This window comes from Aphis gossypii, chromosome 1, assembly GCF_020184175.1.
Source record: "Aphis gossypii isolate Hap1 chromosome 1, ASM2018417v2, whole genome shotgun sequence".
NCBI classification, from domain to species: domain Eukaryota; kingdom Metazoa; phylum Arthropoda; class Insecta; order Hemiptera; family Aphididae; genus Aphis; species Aphis gossypii.
Window position 1 is genome coordinate 62,932,170 of NC_065530.1, and position 21,348 is coordinate 62,953,517.

Genomic DNA, 21,348 nt, shown 5'->3' on the forward strand with positions numbered 1-21,348 from the left:
TTTAGACTTATGATAAATGTACTCAGCCATAAATGATAATATTATGAAATACAAAATGTCAAATTTATTGGATAATTAATTAGAGTATCAAAAGTTATATTATAATGGCTTTCTTTTAAAACAATAATTGTATTAAATGGTCTACAATACTTATAATAGGCATTCTATCTATTTAAAAATAAATTTTACCGTTTCACGTATACACTTTGCTTCAAAGTGTGCTCATTTTACTTTATTATTTATAAGTATCCAATACAATCATTGACACTGATTGTTTAAATTGAAAAAAAGACAAAACAGTAGATATACTATAGTTCATTAAAATATATGTAAAAAAGTAATCTATCTAAAAATAAATAAATATATATTTTATAATAATTACAACTATACTAAAAGAAAAATATAAAACTTCAGAGTAATCATCTAAATGTTTATTTATTTTGTTAGTCAGATAAAAAGAAAATTAAACTCGACCTTATTTTAAGCTGTTAACAGCCAAAACGTTTCCAAGGTTTTATTCGTTTATTTCTCTTTGGAAATTTTAAAAAAGAACTTTTAATTAAAAAGTATTTTAATTACAGCATTAAATATATGCCTAAATAATAAGGAAACCAACCAGTTACTATATTATTGCTAACTGAATTATTTTTTAATGAATTAACAAAAAAAAATATGAAATTGAAAGTCTAAATAAATCAATTTTTCATAATATTTAAAAAAATTTCAAATTAAAATTACAAAATAACCACAATACATTATTTTAAATTAAATTAAATTAAATTTTTATTGTAATTATTTATTTTAATTTTCATTGAATGTATATTATACATATTATTATCATGCTAATATTATTTTAAAATGAAAATATGCATCTTAGTAATAACTACCACGAAAGAAATAACAAAACACGATTACAAACATTTCACCATTTATTTGGAATGGTTATCGGATGATCAAAGACATTTTTTTAGTTGGAAAATGTACTACTGCAATTTTTAAGTTTTATAAGTTTTTTAAGTAATATTAGTATAGTACAAAATCAATGTTTTAATATGACATAGTATTATGTTATAAAAAGTATTTAAGTGTGTACTCGAATAATTTTCCATTCACAAATATATTTTCAGTTTTCATTTAAAATACAATACTAAGTTTAAAGTATTTAATGAATCCTTATAAAAATACATGTATTTACGTTTTAATTTAATAACTTAAGAATCTCTTCCGATTTGCTTAATTCTAATTATTTCTTATAGTCTAATTTAAATTTAGTCATTTGCTTTACGTAAACAATTTTCATATAAAATTTGGAGTTGAATTTTATTTTATTGTATCTAATATGTGATTACACTCGTTCTAAACTTTAAGTAAATTAAGCATTTTAGCAATCTCTTTAAGTTGATTAACTAGCATAACAAAATATGATGTTTGTTCACAATCATTTAAATTTACTGTCGTTTTGTTGGCTTTATCACTTACAAAACAATATTTGCCTGAATTAACTAATCCTATATATATTTACCTCATTCTGGTGTAACTTTTTTCAATTGAGTTTTCTATAATTTAACACAATTAAAAAAAAAAAAACATAAAAAAAAATGAATGACTACAAAAAAAATATATATTATTCAGATCAATCGTTTAACTTTTTCGCGATTTTAATTTTGAAACGTAGTTGAGTGTTTTTAAATTTAAAATACTCATAATTAAATTATGTTATTATCTAAATTTGGCATCAAATTACTCCAATATTAAAAATTAAATTATATATTTTGAACGTAGAATTGTCTATGTTGATATATTTTAATATATGTTATACGATTTTAAAACAACATATTGTGCGGCTTTGACGTCCTCTTAAAAAGAATAATACAGCATTAAAATGTAATCTTTTGGCATAATATTATAAGTAATTAACATGACGTATATTTTATATATCTTTAAAAAAGCTTCAAGCTATAAAATGAGTGAGAGACTACCCTATTCTCCAATATTATAGTTAACAATAGTATTATAATACGAAATTTGTGGAAAGTGAATTTTGATAGTGGTATATGAGTGAATGGGTGATAGTACTTTGACGTGGTTTATTTTGTTTTGAAATAAACTATAAAGAAGAGAAAAAACAGTGATAATTATAGTAATCGAAAACTTATCAGAGAATAATATAAGTGCTTCAAATTTTTGATCAAAATGGAAGATTGAGGTATACTAGGTGTACAAATATTATTTGACATAAAACTGGAAATTATTAAAAAAAAAAATTATAAAAATATTCTGTTCAATATATTTGTATTTTAAGATACGATTCTGGCGATTCTCAGTAATATTCCAACTTCTTAATTAATATGATATCATGCTTGTGAATAACGTGTTTTTCAAATATAAAATTATTTCATCTCGCACAATTTCATAACAACAAAATTATTTTGAAAAACAATAATAACTCGGTTGACTACAATAATCTCATCTATGTCAAATTCACATTTTTTTGAACACTTTGAAGCACTCCTATTATATGTATACCATTATACAACTAAAATGTATTTGTTTAAATATAATTTCGACTTCTTGAGCAACTGGCATGATTCTCACCATATACTTCCGACATCTTCTGTGTAAACACAATAATGGACGTCCATCATTGTTATTGCTGTGTTGTCTTGGAATTTCAAGTAAATGCGATGTAGTTTATTGTAACGACCAGTGTGTTCGATTTTCAACTAACATATTTTTTTCATTACTACCCTACCAAATCGTCGCAGAAGAGTTGTTTATGTAATAATATCTCAATATTATTAGTATTAGTTATTATCATATTAAAAAATATATGTTATAATAAAAAAGGATCAATGATATTATGTTAAACTGACGCCTTTTAATAAATAAGTATTATGGTTTGTGTTTTTTGTAACAATGTGCATAAAACATAAATAATTTGAAACAATTAATAAACTCGCTCTTGCTAAGTAAATGTTGAGCAGACAGACAGTCTCTATTTCTAAGGATATTTTATAATTTTTATTTATTTCTCTATTATAAATTATTCAGTAAGTAGTTTAACTTATTTTTTTTTTAAGAAAACAGTAGGTATATATGCATTTTGAAGTAATAAAATATTGTTATAGCATATCAACGATATGATATTATAATGATTTAAAAAATTAATTACAAATAATATTAATTTTGTTAAAATATAAAATAATGCATAGATACCTTTGATTTTTTCTTTATATTGTATTATTATTTTTAAATTACAAAACAAATTGACGCATTGATGTTTGCAGTGACGCAGTGTTAGTGATTTATATACTATATAGCGCAAACAAATAAAACTGAAATAGTATATAAAATCTATTACTCTACATCGGAATTCACATTATGTTTAAAAAAAAATAACAATAACATTTATTGGACATTGGGTTCTTATTCTAGGACATTTTTTTGGCCTTTACACATTCAAGTAACTATATATATATATATATATACTGTATAGCCTCAGCTGTCGAGCTAGTGTGGTGTTTTGAGTTATTTCACAGTGAAGTAATATAAAGTAGTTAAAGCATTACAATATTTCATCCGACCATTTCGCGGGTCGTTCCAAGCACCACACGTTAGCGAAAATCATCTTCCAATAATAGTTAATCATTCTGCTATGTTATCGTTGTATACGGAAAACAATATCCGGTCGCGTATGGTCCGCATTCGGCCCCCTATTGTGCGATTACCGCGGTAGGCAGCCGTTTTGGATGACATTTCTTGGACTCGAGCCGAAATCTAACTGCTGCTGGCTTATATACTTTAATTCTCATACGCGCGTACATAATATATATGGTGTAATACGTCCGTGTGCATGCACACTGAAATATGTGTTTGTTCTATTAATTGTAATTAACGGCAATGACTCGGACAAAACCCTAAGCTAATAAATGGATTATTCTTAAATATACAACCAAAAAAATAAAGAGAAAATTCAACCCACACGTTACACATTTTATTAGACATAACCGACGTGTATCAGACCAACGGTAACGTTTTATACAGTTTTTAAGGGATATATTATGCAACCAACTACGCATATTATACCCGCGTGGCACCTATAGTTACCCATTGTTTCAAAACGACAACAGAATTTAAACGATTATTGCACTTTTAATAAATTAAGATAGGTACTAGGTAACCAAAGTGGTTTTTTTTTTAAATAACATTTTCTTGGACATTTAGACAGTTTAGAAAGAGTGATTTATTTGACTTTAAAGCTGTTTCTGTTCAGTCAACCTAACAATTTACGAGTTTTAAAAAAAAAATTATTGCCACATTTTTCAAGTTGTTTAAGAATGCACATTTTATGCAATATAAATTGGAAGTTATTTGATATTATAGTTATGTTATTTTTTACCAACCTAGATGGCTAAACCAAACTATTTGTTTTGAGCGCACATAATGATTTAGTGTTCAAATATTACGGGCAATTTAAAAAAAAAAAAAACAAGGTGACCATAAACTATAATAATAATATTATATCTGCGGTATTTGTATTGCAATATAAACTTATATAATGTTTAATTTTCAACAAATAATAATTATAATATTGCAAACAATGCGATAAAATACAAGGTGTACCTAGTAGCTGGTAAATGTGGATAAAGCCGTTGTGAAACATTCAAGTTTCTTACTACAGTTACCTGGAACACCAATACATGGAGCATACTTAGTTTTAACAATATTGTATACTTACCACGATAACAAGTACAATTATTGATATATAAACGGAGAAAATTTGTATATTTTCGGAATTTCGGATGAGTGTGTATCGCCAAAATGCACACACGCCCGCGTGATTTTATCGTTTACGTGTAGACTTAATACTATATTATTATTATTTATTATACATCGGATCAATTCGTACCGTGCTTTGTATAAAAGCTATTCTCTGCTATTATCAAGGATTCAAATACTTTTTTTGTTTTCCAGATTTATTTTCAATACGTTTAAGAATAATATGAAATTTATACTTATAAGTATTAAAAAACACTGAATAAAAAAAATAAGCTAAAACATACTCTTATTCTAATCTAAAATAGCTTCACTCGATTAAAAATCATAATTCATTAAACAAAAACCCTACGTGTATAAGCAAATATTCCGATCCTGAAAATTTCTCAAAGATATATAAATATTTTAAATATTTTATAAGTATGTTTTGTTAATATAATGATTTTATTGAAAATATATTTAAATACCTACTTTTAATTAATATAATATGTCTATTAAACTTTAACGGCTATACTTAAAAATTATCTATTTTAATTATATTTTTAACAAAACAAATATGTTTAAAAAAATATTGTAACAGCATTTAACACTGACGATTATATTATTATTTTTATAAAAATGTATCGAATATCGATATATTTTAGGCATAGAGATAAAACAAATGAAAAAAATGAGATTCTTTTATATTGAATAATCATTAGTGTAAAATCTAATTAACGATTTTAAAAATATTTTATTTCATGATTTTCAACCAAAATAAAACAACATTAATTTAAAAAAATTATATTTTAAATTTTTTTTTTACTTTTTTAAATGATAACTTCTTATATATGTTTAAATTTATATTTTCAAGCAAAATATTTTGGTACATAAAAATATGTACTAAGATAAATAATTTATAAGACAACTATTTAAAGTTTAGGTTGATGGAGTGGTATGATACTGCCTTATGGATCTACCCTATGGAATGATGGTCTACTATACTCTGCTCGCCTAAAGTTTGAATATGTATTATTCTTGAACTATTTATCCAAATTAAGATTATATGCATCAAGACACTCCAAAAAATATACTGCTTTAAAGTATGAATTTAAAACGTATGTTGTCATTCAAAAAAGTAAAAAAATAAAACGATGAATAATATTTAAATATTTTTTTTTTTTTTTGTTTACATTTTGTTTTATTTCTGCTGGAAATTATGTAAAAAAAAATATATATATTTATATATATATATATATTTTTTTTTTTTAAACGTTAATAAACATTTAAACAATAAGTGTTGTTCGATAGAAGAACCACTCAGTTTAATAATAATATCATATAGCTACGCGTATCATTGTCGACAAACTCGACGTCTTGCGCAGATGAAAAAATCTACGGTATTATATTTCAGGTATATATGGAGTCGTTTTCACGCGATTTATCGTCGTCCTCATCGACAGAACAATAATTTATTCTCACGCCCGTCGCCCACATACTATAATTGTATTTACCCATACCCGTATATCGAGGGCACCGACTTTTCCCGACGGTTGTTATTACCTATATATATATGTATAAGATTGTACTGAGGACACGTTAAACTTCGATAAACAGACCGGAGCCGATGTTTATCGTCGCTAAATTATTGTATGTCCGGTGCGGCAACGGGTCTGTCTCGGACATCCGACACACGTGACCTATCACCGTCACGACAACAATACAGGTGGGTACCCAGAGGACGGAGCAAATATTATTATACGCTATTATTGTTGTTAATGTCATTTTACTTACACGATCCGACCCTATGGAAACTGGAGTAGTAGATATTACGTAGTGTGCTGGCGAAATTACAATTTACAACATAATAATATTTTGATTCCAGTATTTATCTACTAATACTGCAGCAGGAACGGTATTACACAGAGATATTACAATATACCGTGTCGCGTAGAGTTTAATACACTCGACTTATACAGGTAAAGTTTTACCAGAATTATATTACCTACATGTCAAATGTACGAAATACCTACCTACAAAATGTGGTATGGATAGGTATTATAAAAGCGTTTGTCGGATTAAGTAGGGACTAGCTAGGGGTGTTAGTTGTATATTATAATTATTACCAATTAATTAGGTTCGCTGATTGTATTGCTTGTGTATGACTAATACGTTTTCGTAGAAACTTATTTGAATAAATATTAAAATAATGATTTAACCTCAATGGTTCCAATTTTTAATAACCATGATAAACATATTTTTATTAATATGTAATTAACACTAGAAGATTAATGTAATAGTATTTAACTGTATAACGTAGAATATAATAAAAATAACTATTAGTAGTATTTTTACTATTTTCTTTCCCTTTCAAAATATACTGTACATGGTTGAACAATAATTGTTTTAAATTTCATACACCACGTAGGTGTCGACAAAAAGTTAACAGAAAAGAATATTAATCTCAAAAGTTTTTTTTTATATATATATATGTATAAATAGGACGTAGATACTGGTATCTCCACGACAATAATTGGTAGAATTGTACACATTGGATATAATATAATATTATAATATAAGTGTGATGTCTGACCAAACTAAAGAATTTGTAATCATTTTTACGGTTCGTTAGATTAGAGAAAAAGATAAAAAAATAACCATCGTGTTAACTTTTATTACAAGTAATTTAATAATGTTTTAAGACTGATTTGAGATGTTACAGTGCAAAACATGTTATTTTCAATAACAATTTTTTTTTAGGAATAGTGATTTTCTGTTGCAAACAATTCAAATAAATTAGGAATTTAATTTGCTGTAAGAATTTCATTTTTAGAATAGATATGTTATGAAAAAATATATACTACCTATAGACTTTCAAACAAGTGAGATACATTTGAAATTTTAAATCCCTGGTGATTGACATCCAAAAAAAAAAAAAAAGGTCTAAGCTTCAAAGAATAATTAAATTATTCATTGTTTCTTCATAATAATTTATTATGCGATCGACTCATAATGTTAAAATTAATTTTTATAACGATCGACCTGTATTCATAAAAAGATCGACTGGTTCGTTTTGTAAATTTTTCTCCAAATATATTGTTTCAAAAAATATTACAATACGGTTTTATTTTTATATTTTTATCTATATATTGTATCAAGTTATAAAATAAAATTAAACGTATTATATTAAAATAGGTAGATGGAAAGTATTTATTTATATTAACCTCAATAAAATAATAAAATAGACTTTTAAATTTATTAGTATAGGACCATTCATGGGTTTTTCTTAGTTTATAGCTTATACTAAATAAATAATAATATATAACATTATACTAATAACATGAAATATAAAATATATAGGTAAATACAATATCATACCTATCAAATATTGATTGTTAATATTAAAATAACAAAAAAATATAAAAACGTATAAGTACCTCTCTTCATTTTCATCTTCAAAATTATTATTTAATTCTTTAATGATTTGTTTACAAATATTTCATTAAGTTTTTTATATAATTCTTTTTTTGCTCTTTTATACAGTTGAGTTATGAAAGTTTCAAGACATAATTTAAATTTTTTAAATGTGCACCTCATTTTAAAACTTATATTTGTGTTGTGGGGGGAAGTAGCTTCATTATATGAGAATGATATTAATACTAATTTTTTTATAATATTATTATATTTTTTATATTTATAAAACTAAAATTAAATAATTAATAAATTCTATATAATCAAATATAGGTGTATTAATAATACCTAGGTAATCACTAAATTATTTATTGCTTTATCAGTAACTTGGTTTGCTTAGATTATATCTCTTCTAATTTATTATATACAATATAACTATTGAAGTTTTATATTTAAATTAGTATTATTCAAGACAAATATATTTTATCGTGATAATATGGGATTATAAATACTAATATGGTAACATAGCTTTTACTACTATCAAAAAGCAGCTATTAGATAATCAGCTATCATGAACTTTGGTGAAAACAACAATTAAATATATATAGATAAACGTATCATATAATTATTTTATGTTGACTTATAAATTATTATTTTTTTTTATAATCATTGGTTTTGTACCACGTCAAATTTTAATACGAATTAATTGAATAGTTTTAATTTTAAAGGATTTAATGATATTTTCAATAGCACTTTCGTATAAAATTAAGTTAAAATACTATATCATACGCTTTGGAAAATATAAAAAATATGACTAATGATTCAGTACAGGAAATAGCACATTTGAAGAAAAAAATAATAATTAAAGCTTTTAATACGTTTTGATCAAAATTAACAATTTAAATAGAATTTTTGCCATTTTCTTAATCAATGTATAATAACTCGATTTTATTAAAAATGAAAATAACACCTAATTTATGTTTTTTATATAATTTTTGTTTTTTTTTTTTGTTTTTTAGTTTCAAGCTGCTCTGCTGCAACGATGGAACCTACCGTCGTTCATGTGCGCTTTTTGTCCATTCATTCATGTCCTTTCCATCACGGTTAGCGTATTTACACTTACCGCCATAGCTGTGGATCGACGCCAAGCCATTCTCAATCCGTTCGCGTGAGTATATATTAATTAGAACTTGCGAACCTTTGAGAATTGGGTCGCATATTTTATTAAAGGGTGATGCAATATTCAGATAGTTCTACTTTTACGTCTGTTAGGTTATCGATTCATAAGTCTCATAGTTATGAAAAAAGGCATGCGTGCAATTTATCCTCTCTTAATACTATATAGGTACTTATAATTGCTGCTGATATAATATTTAAATAATAAATATATGGGTTTATTTAATTGTATGATTATTGGTTACGTATTTTATGACAAATATATATTTGTAATATTTCAGTTTTTGAAGTGATTTTCTATTTATTTTTATTTTTTTTATATTAATATATATATAGTAAATAATAATTAATCAACCGTAAAAAAAAATTACCATCGAATTACAATGCAAATTAATCACGTTTTATCCAAATTCACAATAAACAATTCACTATTAATTTTATTGTTAGTTAAACTAGTACAAACGCATAAAAAATACAAATTACAGTGGACAAATATATCCGATGCTTAATTACGTAAATACTGATTGAATAAATAAAAATTTAATTTAATGTTTGATTTTTAAAAGGATTTATAAATTAATAATCTGAACTTGTTTCGATTCGCTTTTAATGTTTAGGCACAGGGTATTGAGACAAATAGTGATGCATTTGATATTAGTTTGAAAGGAATATCTAATCGTTATAAATCGAATATAAATCGTCGTATAATTGGAAAAGATTCTAATTAAATATTAGTTAAAGCCGTGTTTTTTAAATTTATGTTATTCTAAGACTGTCCGTAGTTTTTTTACACTTAGATAAAAACTATTGAAAACCCGAAAAACTCATGTTTAAAGTTCCAAACAGAGTAAACTTTTGATCTGCAAATATATAAACATGCTATAAAAAACTTAGCAAACAATTCTTGAAAAAGTATTTAAAGAAAAAAAGTAGTAAAAAACAACACTGTAAAAATGTAAAACTAATACATTGTTCTGTACGCATCCGTTCTAATATTGCTGTATTTTAATATTGTTAAATATTAAATTCCGATATTTTTGAATGATGAAAAGCGCGAAGTGTATATGTGTGAGAACTTTGAAAATTTGATACTTTACAACAAAAATATAAGATATACAATTATTCTTTAAGTTAGAACTACTTGAAATGTTGATTTAGAACACCGGTAAAATAACAATTGTATAATAATATAAATGTATACGTTTATGTGCAGAAATATTTTGTAAAATAAACAATGAAAATCCATAAGAAAATAATTTTTTTTTAAAAACATCAGTTTTATTATTACCTTTTAATTATTCATTTAAAGTTTAAATTTTGATCATATTTCCTATTTCATACACTGAACGAAGTATTTACCTTTTCTTCTGTATTCGGCTTTTCACTATTAGGTACCTACCTACTAAGTATAAGTTGTCCATATTACATGTCAACGTAATATGTCTATTATTGTTTACCAATTGGTTTTTAGATACTTAATATTATATTTATGTAATATTGCGCTCTAACCGCACGTAGTCATACATAATTATTTAAAAATTTTTATATTCTGTTACCAATATCTTTATAAATATCAACGTTTATATTCGTAGTTTTATAAAATCACAGATACATGTACAAGTGTCACCATTTTCTCTAAAAAATAAGTATAGATTCTTAGGTACTTTAAATTTAACCTTGCCACTTTGATTATAGCTTACACTAGATCAATTTCCAAAGTATCCTGTATATTTTAACTAGATACGCGATTCTAAGTATAACTTGTAACTAGTTACAACATTTAATAGAGTAACTTATCCATCTGGCCATCTGGTATTCACATCCTCGTATACAATATAATAATAATAATAATATATTGCAGTATAATAACATATTATACATTATAAATAATACGCTTGTTGTGTGTATACTTATAGTCCACAAAATCGCAAATACTAATCCAATGAAATCCCTTGGGTATACATTCCGAATAAGAAATCCTAAGCACGTACGTTCATTATTATTTTACATAAATAATAATAGTGCGTAATATGCATGTGAATAATGGGCTATGGTATTTCATTGCTGCACAGTATCACGAATGATGATAAACAAAATATAATACGACCAATTTGATATGATCAGTAGGGTCAGAAATCGTAACCATAATGTACGTTTTGACGTGTTTTGAAGTGCCTGCAATATAATAGAACACTTAATTAATTCTTTGTTATCTTAAGGGTCCGGCCCGATTTTATTGCCATCAAATATTAAGAGTATCCACGTGCCAAAAGTACAATATTGTCTCCGGCGTCCGACGTTATTGCGTTTATATTTAAGCGAATTAAAATAAATACACGTCGTAGGTACAACAAGACGTAATATTACGTTCACACACGTTCACGGTCCACCTTGCAAAAAGAAGACCTGAAATGAAAGAGTTTTTTATGTTATATTTATTTGTAATATAAATTTTGGGTTAGCTATTCCTCGTCACACTGATTATGACGGTACATATATCGATTGCACGTTCTACTGATTTTTCGAGCAAACCACATGACTACGTGAAACAAGAACGAGTGCATTATTATATAGTTACGTCGTTATTATGTTAATAATAATATGATATCATAGTATCGTAGTATTAGTTTAAGTATACATATAGGTGCTGGCATGCTATGCCATAGAATGCCGCTTGCGAGAAAATTAGTCTTACGAGATGATTGTTTTATTTTCTTTACCGCAAAAAAAGTTATTTCATCAAACCGAACCACTCAAGTGTTATAAAACTAAAATGTCCTGTCAATAATGATTCATGAAAAAAGAGTGTTGAGAAAAGAGTATAGAGCGTTCTGCAGAATATAACAGAAGTTTTATTATGATAATATTATAATAAAATAATTATACATTTTACAATATAAAATATAAAATTCTATTCAGTGAAAATTATTACAAGAATGTTTTATTAACTGATTAACATTACCAAAACTACATAAAAATTAAATAACATAAGATTCAATAATGGTGACTCTGTGAAATATATAATAAGATGGACGATGTTTTATAAGATTTAAATGTATAAATAAACCAATAACAACGTAGAACTCAAAACCATTATACCGGAATCGTGACGGACTGACACAACTATTACACAAAAGAGGCATAATTTAGGTATTCAACTTAATAGTTAGGTGAAAAATTAAAACTGACTATTACAAAAACTGCTCAATAGTTCATTAATAAATAATTATTATTATTAAATAGTAAACATCATGTACGTAGTTTAAAATTCTAATCACGATAATATTTGCTAATTTATATTTTGTATAAATATTATAAGTATTATGGGTTTTCAGTATAATAATAATTTATTATTTTTCAATAATTTAGTAAGTATTATAAAACTATAAGAAATTGCAGGATTCGATCTGATGTATAATAGGATTCTAATGTATACGAGGTCATTTTTGATTACCTTGTTCACTGTATTGGATGTGCTAAATTTGAACTCGATGAAAAATCATTGCGTACAAATAAAGACTCTGAGCAAAAAAAAATGTATGAATGCTTTTTATTAAAATATATCAATGAATTCAAATTTAACTCATCTAAGACAATGACTCTAGGTACTCATTTATAAATTATTTGGTACATTCATAAATAGCAAAACAATTTCTTCGATTTTTTCATAATTATCTTGAAAAATACAAAAAATCTTTGACTCCTTAAACTATCAACCAGATTCAATTTGCTACCAGAAACAATCCTTGAAGACTTAATAATTTGTAAAATTAGAAAATATGAAACTCACACTGAAAAAATATACTTAAAAACTAAAAAGTATTGTACGTCATTGTAAAATCAATAATAATATCACTCCACCTAAAATTTAAACTACTAAAATAATCTAAAAGTAAATTAAAAATCTAAAATTATGAAACTAATACTTTTGTAGTATTTTTATTAAAACTTTAAATTTTGTTCTGAAAACATAAACCAATTAATATTGATATTATTAACAAGTAGGTGACTGTCCCTGTTGAAAAAGCTAAAGAATTCTATCGGGACCAGCCAAACATAAAAAAATGCAAGTACTTTAAAGTTTTGAGACAATCGACGAATGTATTGGTTTTGCAATTATTATGTATTTTTTTTTTAGTTTCGTAGTCTTTAATAGAAGTAAAAATACTTAAATTTTCAATTTTGAAGGTGTTTTCTGATAAAATATTGCAATTAGTTGATACTTCTGCGAATCTAAGTAAAAATTGTTATTTTTGAAATTTAATACAAGGTTCCTTGTAAGATATTCAACCTATGACACAATTATATTAGTAATAGGAAATAAATTATTTATAGTTATATACATAAATTGTAAGATTTCCTTAGAAATAGAGACTGGTAAAGGTACTTTGTCTCCATTGCAATTAATTTTCGTGTGAAATTATTTATCATTAAATTCAAATTTAACACGTAATATTATGTACATTATTATATACAGTGACCTATTGAATGAAGTAGGTACTCTCTAAAAACCAGAACTAACTATTGAACAAATAAATTTCCACAACTGTTTACATTTAATAAAATCACAATTGTCACAAAATAAAAATAAATTTTAACGAATGAAGTTAAATTCATATCATTACTTTCATGTTAAAAGAGAAGTTTTCATTATCTATTAAACTTTGAAACAATCTCCCCCCTGGCTAATTTAAAACAACCTCTTTAGAAGACAAGAAACAATTAAAAACTAGCTTTGAATATGACACACATTTTATAACTAACTCACTGATACTTCATATCAAAGGAGTACTCCACCATATGAAACACCTGTGGCGTACAACTTAATAGCAAAACGCATACTTACTAAATACATCGTAATCTGAGACAAGAATGTAAAGGCTCCAGAGACTTTGTTGAGGAGTGTAAATCATAATATTCCGCTGCTATTATTTACCCACTTTTTAAAATGGCGAGCCGCGAATCCCATTGTAGCGATGATTGTAACAATTAAACTCATCGATATGACCAATGTGGCAGTATTTATCAAAAAATATAAAATAATTTTACATCATTCTACTATTTTAATTTCAAGTATACTTATGTACTTTTCTATTATCTTCTATAATCACCAATGGTAATTGCTGCGACGAATGTATATTAAATTAAAAAAAAAGAAAAAGTTTTCATGACATCATTTACTTAGACACTGAAAAAATAATTGTAAAATACATTATGAAATTAGGTCTCAAACAATAAAAATATTATCTTGAGATTTTAAAACTATAGACTCGATCTAATAAAAGTAGCATGGAGAATTAGTTTTAAGATTTATCCAAAAACTATTTATAACAATATGATATTTTTTTTAATCATGTAAAAAGCTTTTTGTTTACGATATATTTATAAATAGGGAGACAGAGAGACCGACAGAAATAATAATTTTGTAAAATTAATTTAACCATCATTTTTCAATATTATATCCGTAACATTAACTCCTGCAGTCTCCAGATTGCAGTTACTATATTTTTATAATTTAATTTTAATCAATCAACAAATGCATCATCGTATAATAAGAATTATTTTTTTATTTTCTATCATATTCTCCACTAAAATGTTTTAATTAGTGCTGTATTAACTTTTTTGTATACTAACTCTACACATTTTTGAGTTTTGAGTTTTCTAAGTTTCATACATAATATTACTAGCTACTTCATAGTTTAACAATAAACATTTAAAATTAATGTTTTGTTAAATCTTTAAATAAAAATTATAGGTTCCTTGTCGACTTTTTACATTTTGAAAATTGTTTCTCAACTTACCCACACCTTTAGAATCTATACCTATGGTGGAATTTGTAAGATGCCACGTTATACGGCTTATTTAAATTCTATAAAATTAATGGTCTTAACTATATGGTTAAAACTAAAAATAGTTTAAAAATAATAATAATACAGGTTTAATTTAAATTTTAAAGAAACTTTGATTTTTATATTTAATCAACTTTATAGCAAAATGCTTTACTTTCACTTAATGACAGTTAAAAAATCATTATAGTTATTTAACTTTTTAATTTTAAACATAATTTAACTATTTTTTTTACACTTTATATAAATCACACTCGTAGTTTCAACTTTGATTTTTAACCTTACACTTTTTTCTTAAACGAAACGGTTTTAAATCAGTATTATCGTAATCACAATGTACTCGTATTTATACTTTTAAAGATTCCTAAACTATTTCCATAAAACTCCATAAATCCTGGATTTAAAAGGTATATATTAGGCAGTAAAATATTATTTTTCATAATACGATCGTTATGTGTTATAATAAATAAAAAAAAAATGAAAGTAAATGTATTAGGGAGTATTGCATAAAATAGGTTTCTTATTTTTTATTTATAACAATACTTTTTACACGCTTTTCATACTAGTAGCAATAATAATATACACAGACGTTTTAGCTTTTATCTTCTCAACCGTACGACGTGCGCACTCAGCTAGATAGGAATTTGCGTCAAAAAGATAAAACCACAGCAGATCAGCGAGAATTTTGTGAAAGCTTTTGACTTGAATTGTTGTGTATTGGTGTCTTGGAGTCCTTCACATACCGTGTGTAATTTGTATCATTTAACTGTCTGTGCATTTCTTATGATCGATCGGAAGCATGAAAGGTCATGATCGTGTTAAAGGAAATTAATACATTTCCTATAACAATATTCAAAGCTGTACACGATTTAAGTGGAAAAATTTTCAACTACAATTTCTTTCTAACTATCTACCATATTATTATTAAATTTGCATCTCTTAATTTTAAACGATGATACGCTAAATAGGATATTACTTAAACATCATATCCTTTATATCCAAGAGACCTAGACAACTACTGGTAAGGGAAACAAAAATCAAAAACTATGATAAATACATAATAAATATGTATATGATATAATACATATATGATAAATTGTCAAATCATGGTTACAGCAGTATGGTTATCTATAATCTATATGACACTTAGAAAGAGGTTTAGAAAAAAAACCTATATCTAAAGTAGTAGGTACTTACATTGAATTATTTAGTTTTTATACACATATTATAGCTTATAGTTAATACCTATACAATTTCGAATTTTTAAATTGCATATATTATATAAATTGGTTTTACAACTATTTCTCGTTTTTGACAAATATTATTTTTTATTTATAATTATATTGAATATATTTTTAATTAAAAAAAAAAAAAAACATTATTATTTTTACTTGTTAAACATACTATATTTTTTACGTTTGTAATATAAATTAACTTTTTATTTTATATTTAATTTTTACATTATATACACTACCACTTGAGTATATAACTATAAACATTAATACATACTTTATGTATATAATACAGTACAAAGTGTCCTCATTCTTAAACTTAAATAATTACCTGACCGTATACTAAGTTTCCTGGTTATGCAATTTAAACGATGGGCCGTACAAAATGACCGCTTACCGCAATTATATTTTTATTATTTATCATATATCCACGGAAAAATCCCTTTTTATTGAAATCTATCATATTTATAGTTTCATAAGTATAAAAAAAAATCCAATTCGATAGTATGAATAACATAACAGTTGCGATGCGTTTTGTTTTCGCAGTGCAAGGACATCAAAGACCCAATGTCTGTGCGTGATCGCATTGATTTGGATCGCCGGTCTGGTGCTAAGTTCTCCGATGGCGTATGCACAACGAGTGGTTTTCGTGTCCGAGGACTGGCCGTTCTGCCTTAACGTCAATCTGTCTAGCAACGTGATGCTCGTGTATAGGGCGCTACTAGTGGTCGTACAATACGTCATACCGTTGTCAATCATGACGTGGGCCTATTCCGGAATAGGATTCGCATTGTGGGGTTCGTCGGCTCCCGGAAACGCGCAGTCACAGAGAGACTTGAATCTGATGAGAAATAAAAAGCGGGTAAGTCGTATTATGATCAACATTGTTGTGGTTTTTATTATAGCTGATATTATAATAACATCTATTGCGGTGTAGACCGATCATTACGTATAAAACATAATGATAAACACGATAACATGTATATAATGTATACACTATATTTGTACATGGAAGTATTATAATATTATGTACTATTATAGTGTACTACAACTATAACTTCATTATACAATGAAATCAAAGTTTCCAAAAATTATTTTTTTTTTATCGATTCGTATTGTTATAGATGTTATCAAGTTATGATTATAAAATTTAACCACTGTATTTTAATGTGTAATCATAATTTATTGCTGTACTTTTAAGTTGTAAAACGTAAACGACTAAAGCTTTAGGTACTGGTAAGTTCGTTTTTCAAACATTCAAGCCCGGATTAATAAGGATCATATAGGTAGTTTTTTTCCTTTTTTACTCTTCTTAAAACTAACTAAATCATCTAAAACCAAATAATATATGACCACAATCAAAAATAAAATGAATCTTCCAATTACTCTTTACAAAGTTATTTTGTTTAATTGATAAACTAATATTATTATTTTTATATTAAAAAAAAATAATAATTCTATTGTTTAATCTAGAAACATACAGATATTTATAATTGTGTCACATTTTATTTTAAATACACCATTTTATTGACGTGACGACAACATTTAAAGACATTTTGGTTTCACTGTTAAATAATATAAGTATTTGAGATAGACATTTCATTTTTTTTCTCAAATCTGTGGAAAAAAATCTGAAGATTTGAAATTGTTTTTTTTTTTAATTCTGTAAGTATACTTTGTAGATATTTTTAAAATAATTTTAAGTACAGAAATAAGTCTTTAAAATTAAGGATTATCGTATTATCTAAGTATTCTATAACATTGTTCTCGTACACAGTATAAATAATATAGCATTTACAGTTTATAATCGGATTTCACAAATGTATTTTATTTATTTTATTTTTGATAACTATACCTCATAGGTTCACATTTTTAAAAATGTTATTGCTATAACATTATAGTATTTGTCCTGATTGTTTTTCTCTTCAAATTATAGAAAACGTTTACAATTCATTTTAAGTTATAGATAAAATTAAGTTTTCTCTTCCGCACGTTTACATAGACTTTCAAACGGTGATTACAAATATCATCATATGGCTAACTTTATTATCATCAGCATCCCTTTAATTTTCAACTAAAAAACTGCATAATATACCTCTACACATTAACACGCTCAAAATTAATTATAATATATAATGGTTGTATTTTATAATTTTATAACAAGTAGAATACAATGATATTAAACTTGAAACGATTATATTTTCAAGGTCATAAAAATGCTTATCATCGTCGTCGCACTATTCACATTATGCTGGTTACCCCTGCAAACGTACAATATATTACAGCACATATTTCCTCAAATAAACGAGTGAGTTGTATTGTATTGTTATTATAACTTTATAATTTTGTTAATTATAGACTTATTATTTTTTTTCCAAAACTGTGCTTTTGATAAATAATAATATATTTCATTGTCAATTTATTTTCAGGTATCCTTATATCAACATAATTTGGTTCTGTTTCGATTGGTTTGCCATGAGTAATAGCTGTTACAATCCATTTATTTATTCAATATATAACGTGAGTACAGTACACTTAAACTTCCAACTTATAGTATAATATAGTTACTATAATCATAATATTTTATGATTTTATGAAACCAAAAGTGCAAATTTAAACTATGATTATAAATTAAAAATTTGTTGTCGTCATATTATATTTTAACAATATTATAATATTGATACATATATATAACGACTATTTTCTGTGTGAATTCTCATGTAAACTACTTAATTATGTATTATGTAATTATGTATATTATATACAGTATAAATATTACATACTGCAGATTACACGTAACCACTTAACAATAGTCAGCAAATAAAGTTTTATAATAATGGCTTTGGTAAAGTCAATTTCAAAACAAATTTAAGAATATTAATATATAACTATGTATTTTATAATTATTTTATTTTTTATATTTTAATGAAATCTACGGGATCGCCCAAAGACAATACCGAGAATTATTTATTTTTAATAATGGCAATATTTTTCAAAAACATAATGTTGTAATAAAACAAGCAATTTGTGTTTATCTCTATATACTTTTACACTTAACCAAAGTAGTTAATGTTTATTTTAATAAAATATCGAAATTATAATAGTAATATAATAACTATAAAAATACAATGATTCTACAATTAACTATTTACTTTACAAGCAAATTTTTTTTTCTTTATACTGTATATGAAAACATTTCTTATGTAATATTGATGTTTTAGTAACGCCATTGTTGTTAGTATAAATATAATTCTTAACATTAAGAGCTTATAAAAATTATTAAAAAAAAATAAACTTCTTAAGAATTCTGTAAATTTTTGTCTGCAGTTTTTTTTTTCCTTAAATGCCATATATTTTATTATTAATCAGAAATCACTATTATAGCTAAAACTTAAGTTGTTATAATAGTACATCAGTTATACAGGTTGAATTTACCATTATTTAAAAATATACTCAAAATTCAAAATTTAATACACGTATATTTATAATAATTTGTCAGAATTTATACAGATAATAAAATTACTAGTTTTCCACTTTGAAAATTAAGTAGTAGCCCATGTACTAACTATTCAATGTAATAACAATTATAATAGGTTTGTCAAACGTATGCTTCCCTGAAATATAAATAATCGAATAATAGATACAAAAGCATATCCTTGTCCAATGAATTGTATATATATTACACAATTACAATAAATAATTTTGCAACAAAATCACATTTTTACACCATCACAGAAGAGGACTTTTTTGGATATTAAAATACATTTTCATGAATAATTTATTACATAATAACTCGTATTACTACGCACATTTAAATGTAAAATATATTTTTATTGGAGAGCATAAAAGAATTATGTTTTCTCAACAAATATTTTGTCAAACCTACATTAAAGAATTTAAAAACTAACATTTTATTTGAATTTTCATACTATTTTGAAATATGTGTAGTGAATGTTTATTAATTGTAATAGTAAAATTAATTTCCACTGATAAGTTACTTGATTATGTTTCCACGTAAACGGAATGTATTATGTTCAGCAGAAAAAATCACGTACTAAAAAAGGCGAATGAGATGTATGAATAAATAAATAAATAAATAAGCACTTGTGAAGTTTACACTGCGTTTTACTAGGTAAATAAATTAATTACTTTCATTTCAATGAATCAATCAATTCATTTTATTGACATAATTATGTTTTAGGACTCAGTTTCAAACGATAAATATTTTCAAAAATTTGATTTTTTTAATAATTTTTCAGCTTAAATAGAAAATTAATTAGTTGAAACTGAAGGTATCAAAATTCGCATCAATTACGAATTCTTCTGTTTTCGCGCAAATACGACGAAAAATCCGATTATAAATAATAGTATTCTACGTTTTGAAAAATCGAAATCATTATTGTGACATCGTATCATTTGGTCGGATAGACAATAACGTCATAATATTAAACATTATAATACATTTTACCCTGTAAAACCGTCGCTAGGAATAATAAATGGCACAGTGTGGTCTGTCGGTCATGGAACATTGTAACAAAAAAAAAAAAAAGCATAACAAATTACCTGTATCGAAAACAAAATGCTTTGCTTTACGCCGACGATAATTATTATTCGCAGGAAAAGTTCAAACAAGAGTTCAAAATGCGGTTAGACTTCATGGCGGGAAAGAGGCGGCTAACCAGGGATCTGAGCGCGTTTTCCAGCGGCCGTTTCGAGTGGCGCACCAATCACGTGAACACTCACGAACGAAATCTGAAGCATAGCTCGATAGTCACCAACGACACGCCACTGATACTCACGCCTGACGCATAATCGAACGATTGTTGACCGATCGAAGGGCTGCGGCATCGTGAGACGTTATTGATTTAATATTTATTTCGGTGTAATTGTTATTGTTGTGGTATCAATATAAAATATTATATTTTTTT

The 21,348-nt window shown here is 25.5% G+C and overlaps 1 protein-coding gene across 2 annotated transcripts in view; it reads left to right on the plus strand.

Moving 5' to 3' along the window:
- The window catches only part of LOC114132034 (tachykinin-like peptides receptor 99D), a 46,989-nt gene extending 25,641 nt beyond the window's left edge, over positions 1–21,348 (plus strand). For both annotated transcript variants that reach the window (XM_050197415.1, XM_050197416.1), the window contains exons 3-7: positions 9,186–9,334; positions 16,967–17,282; positions 18,628–18,728; positions 18,850–18,940; positions 21,038–21,348. In XM_050197415.1, the coding sequence (XP_050053372.1) occupies positions 9,186–9,334; positions 16,967–17,282; positions 18,628–18,728; positions 18,850–18,940; positions 21,038–21,232 (852 nt within the window). In that variant the 3' untranslated portion in view covers positions 21,233–21,348. The remainder of the gene's footprint in view (positions 1–9,185; positions 9,335–16,966; positions 17,283–18,627; positions 18,729–18,849; positions 18,941–21,037) is intronic.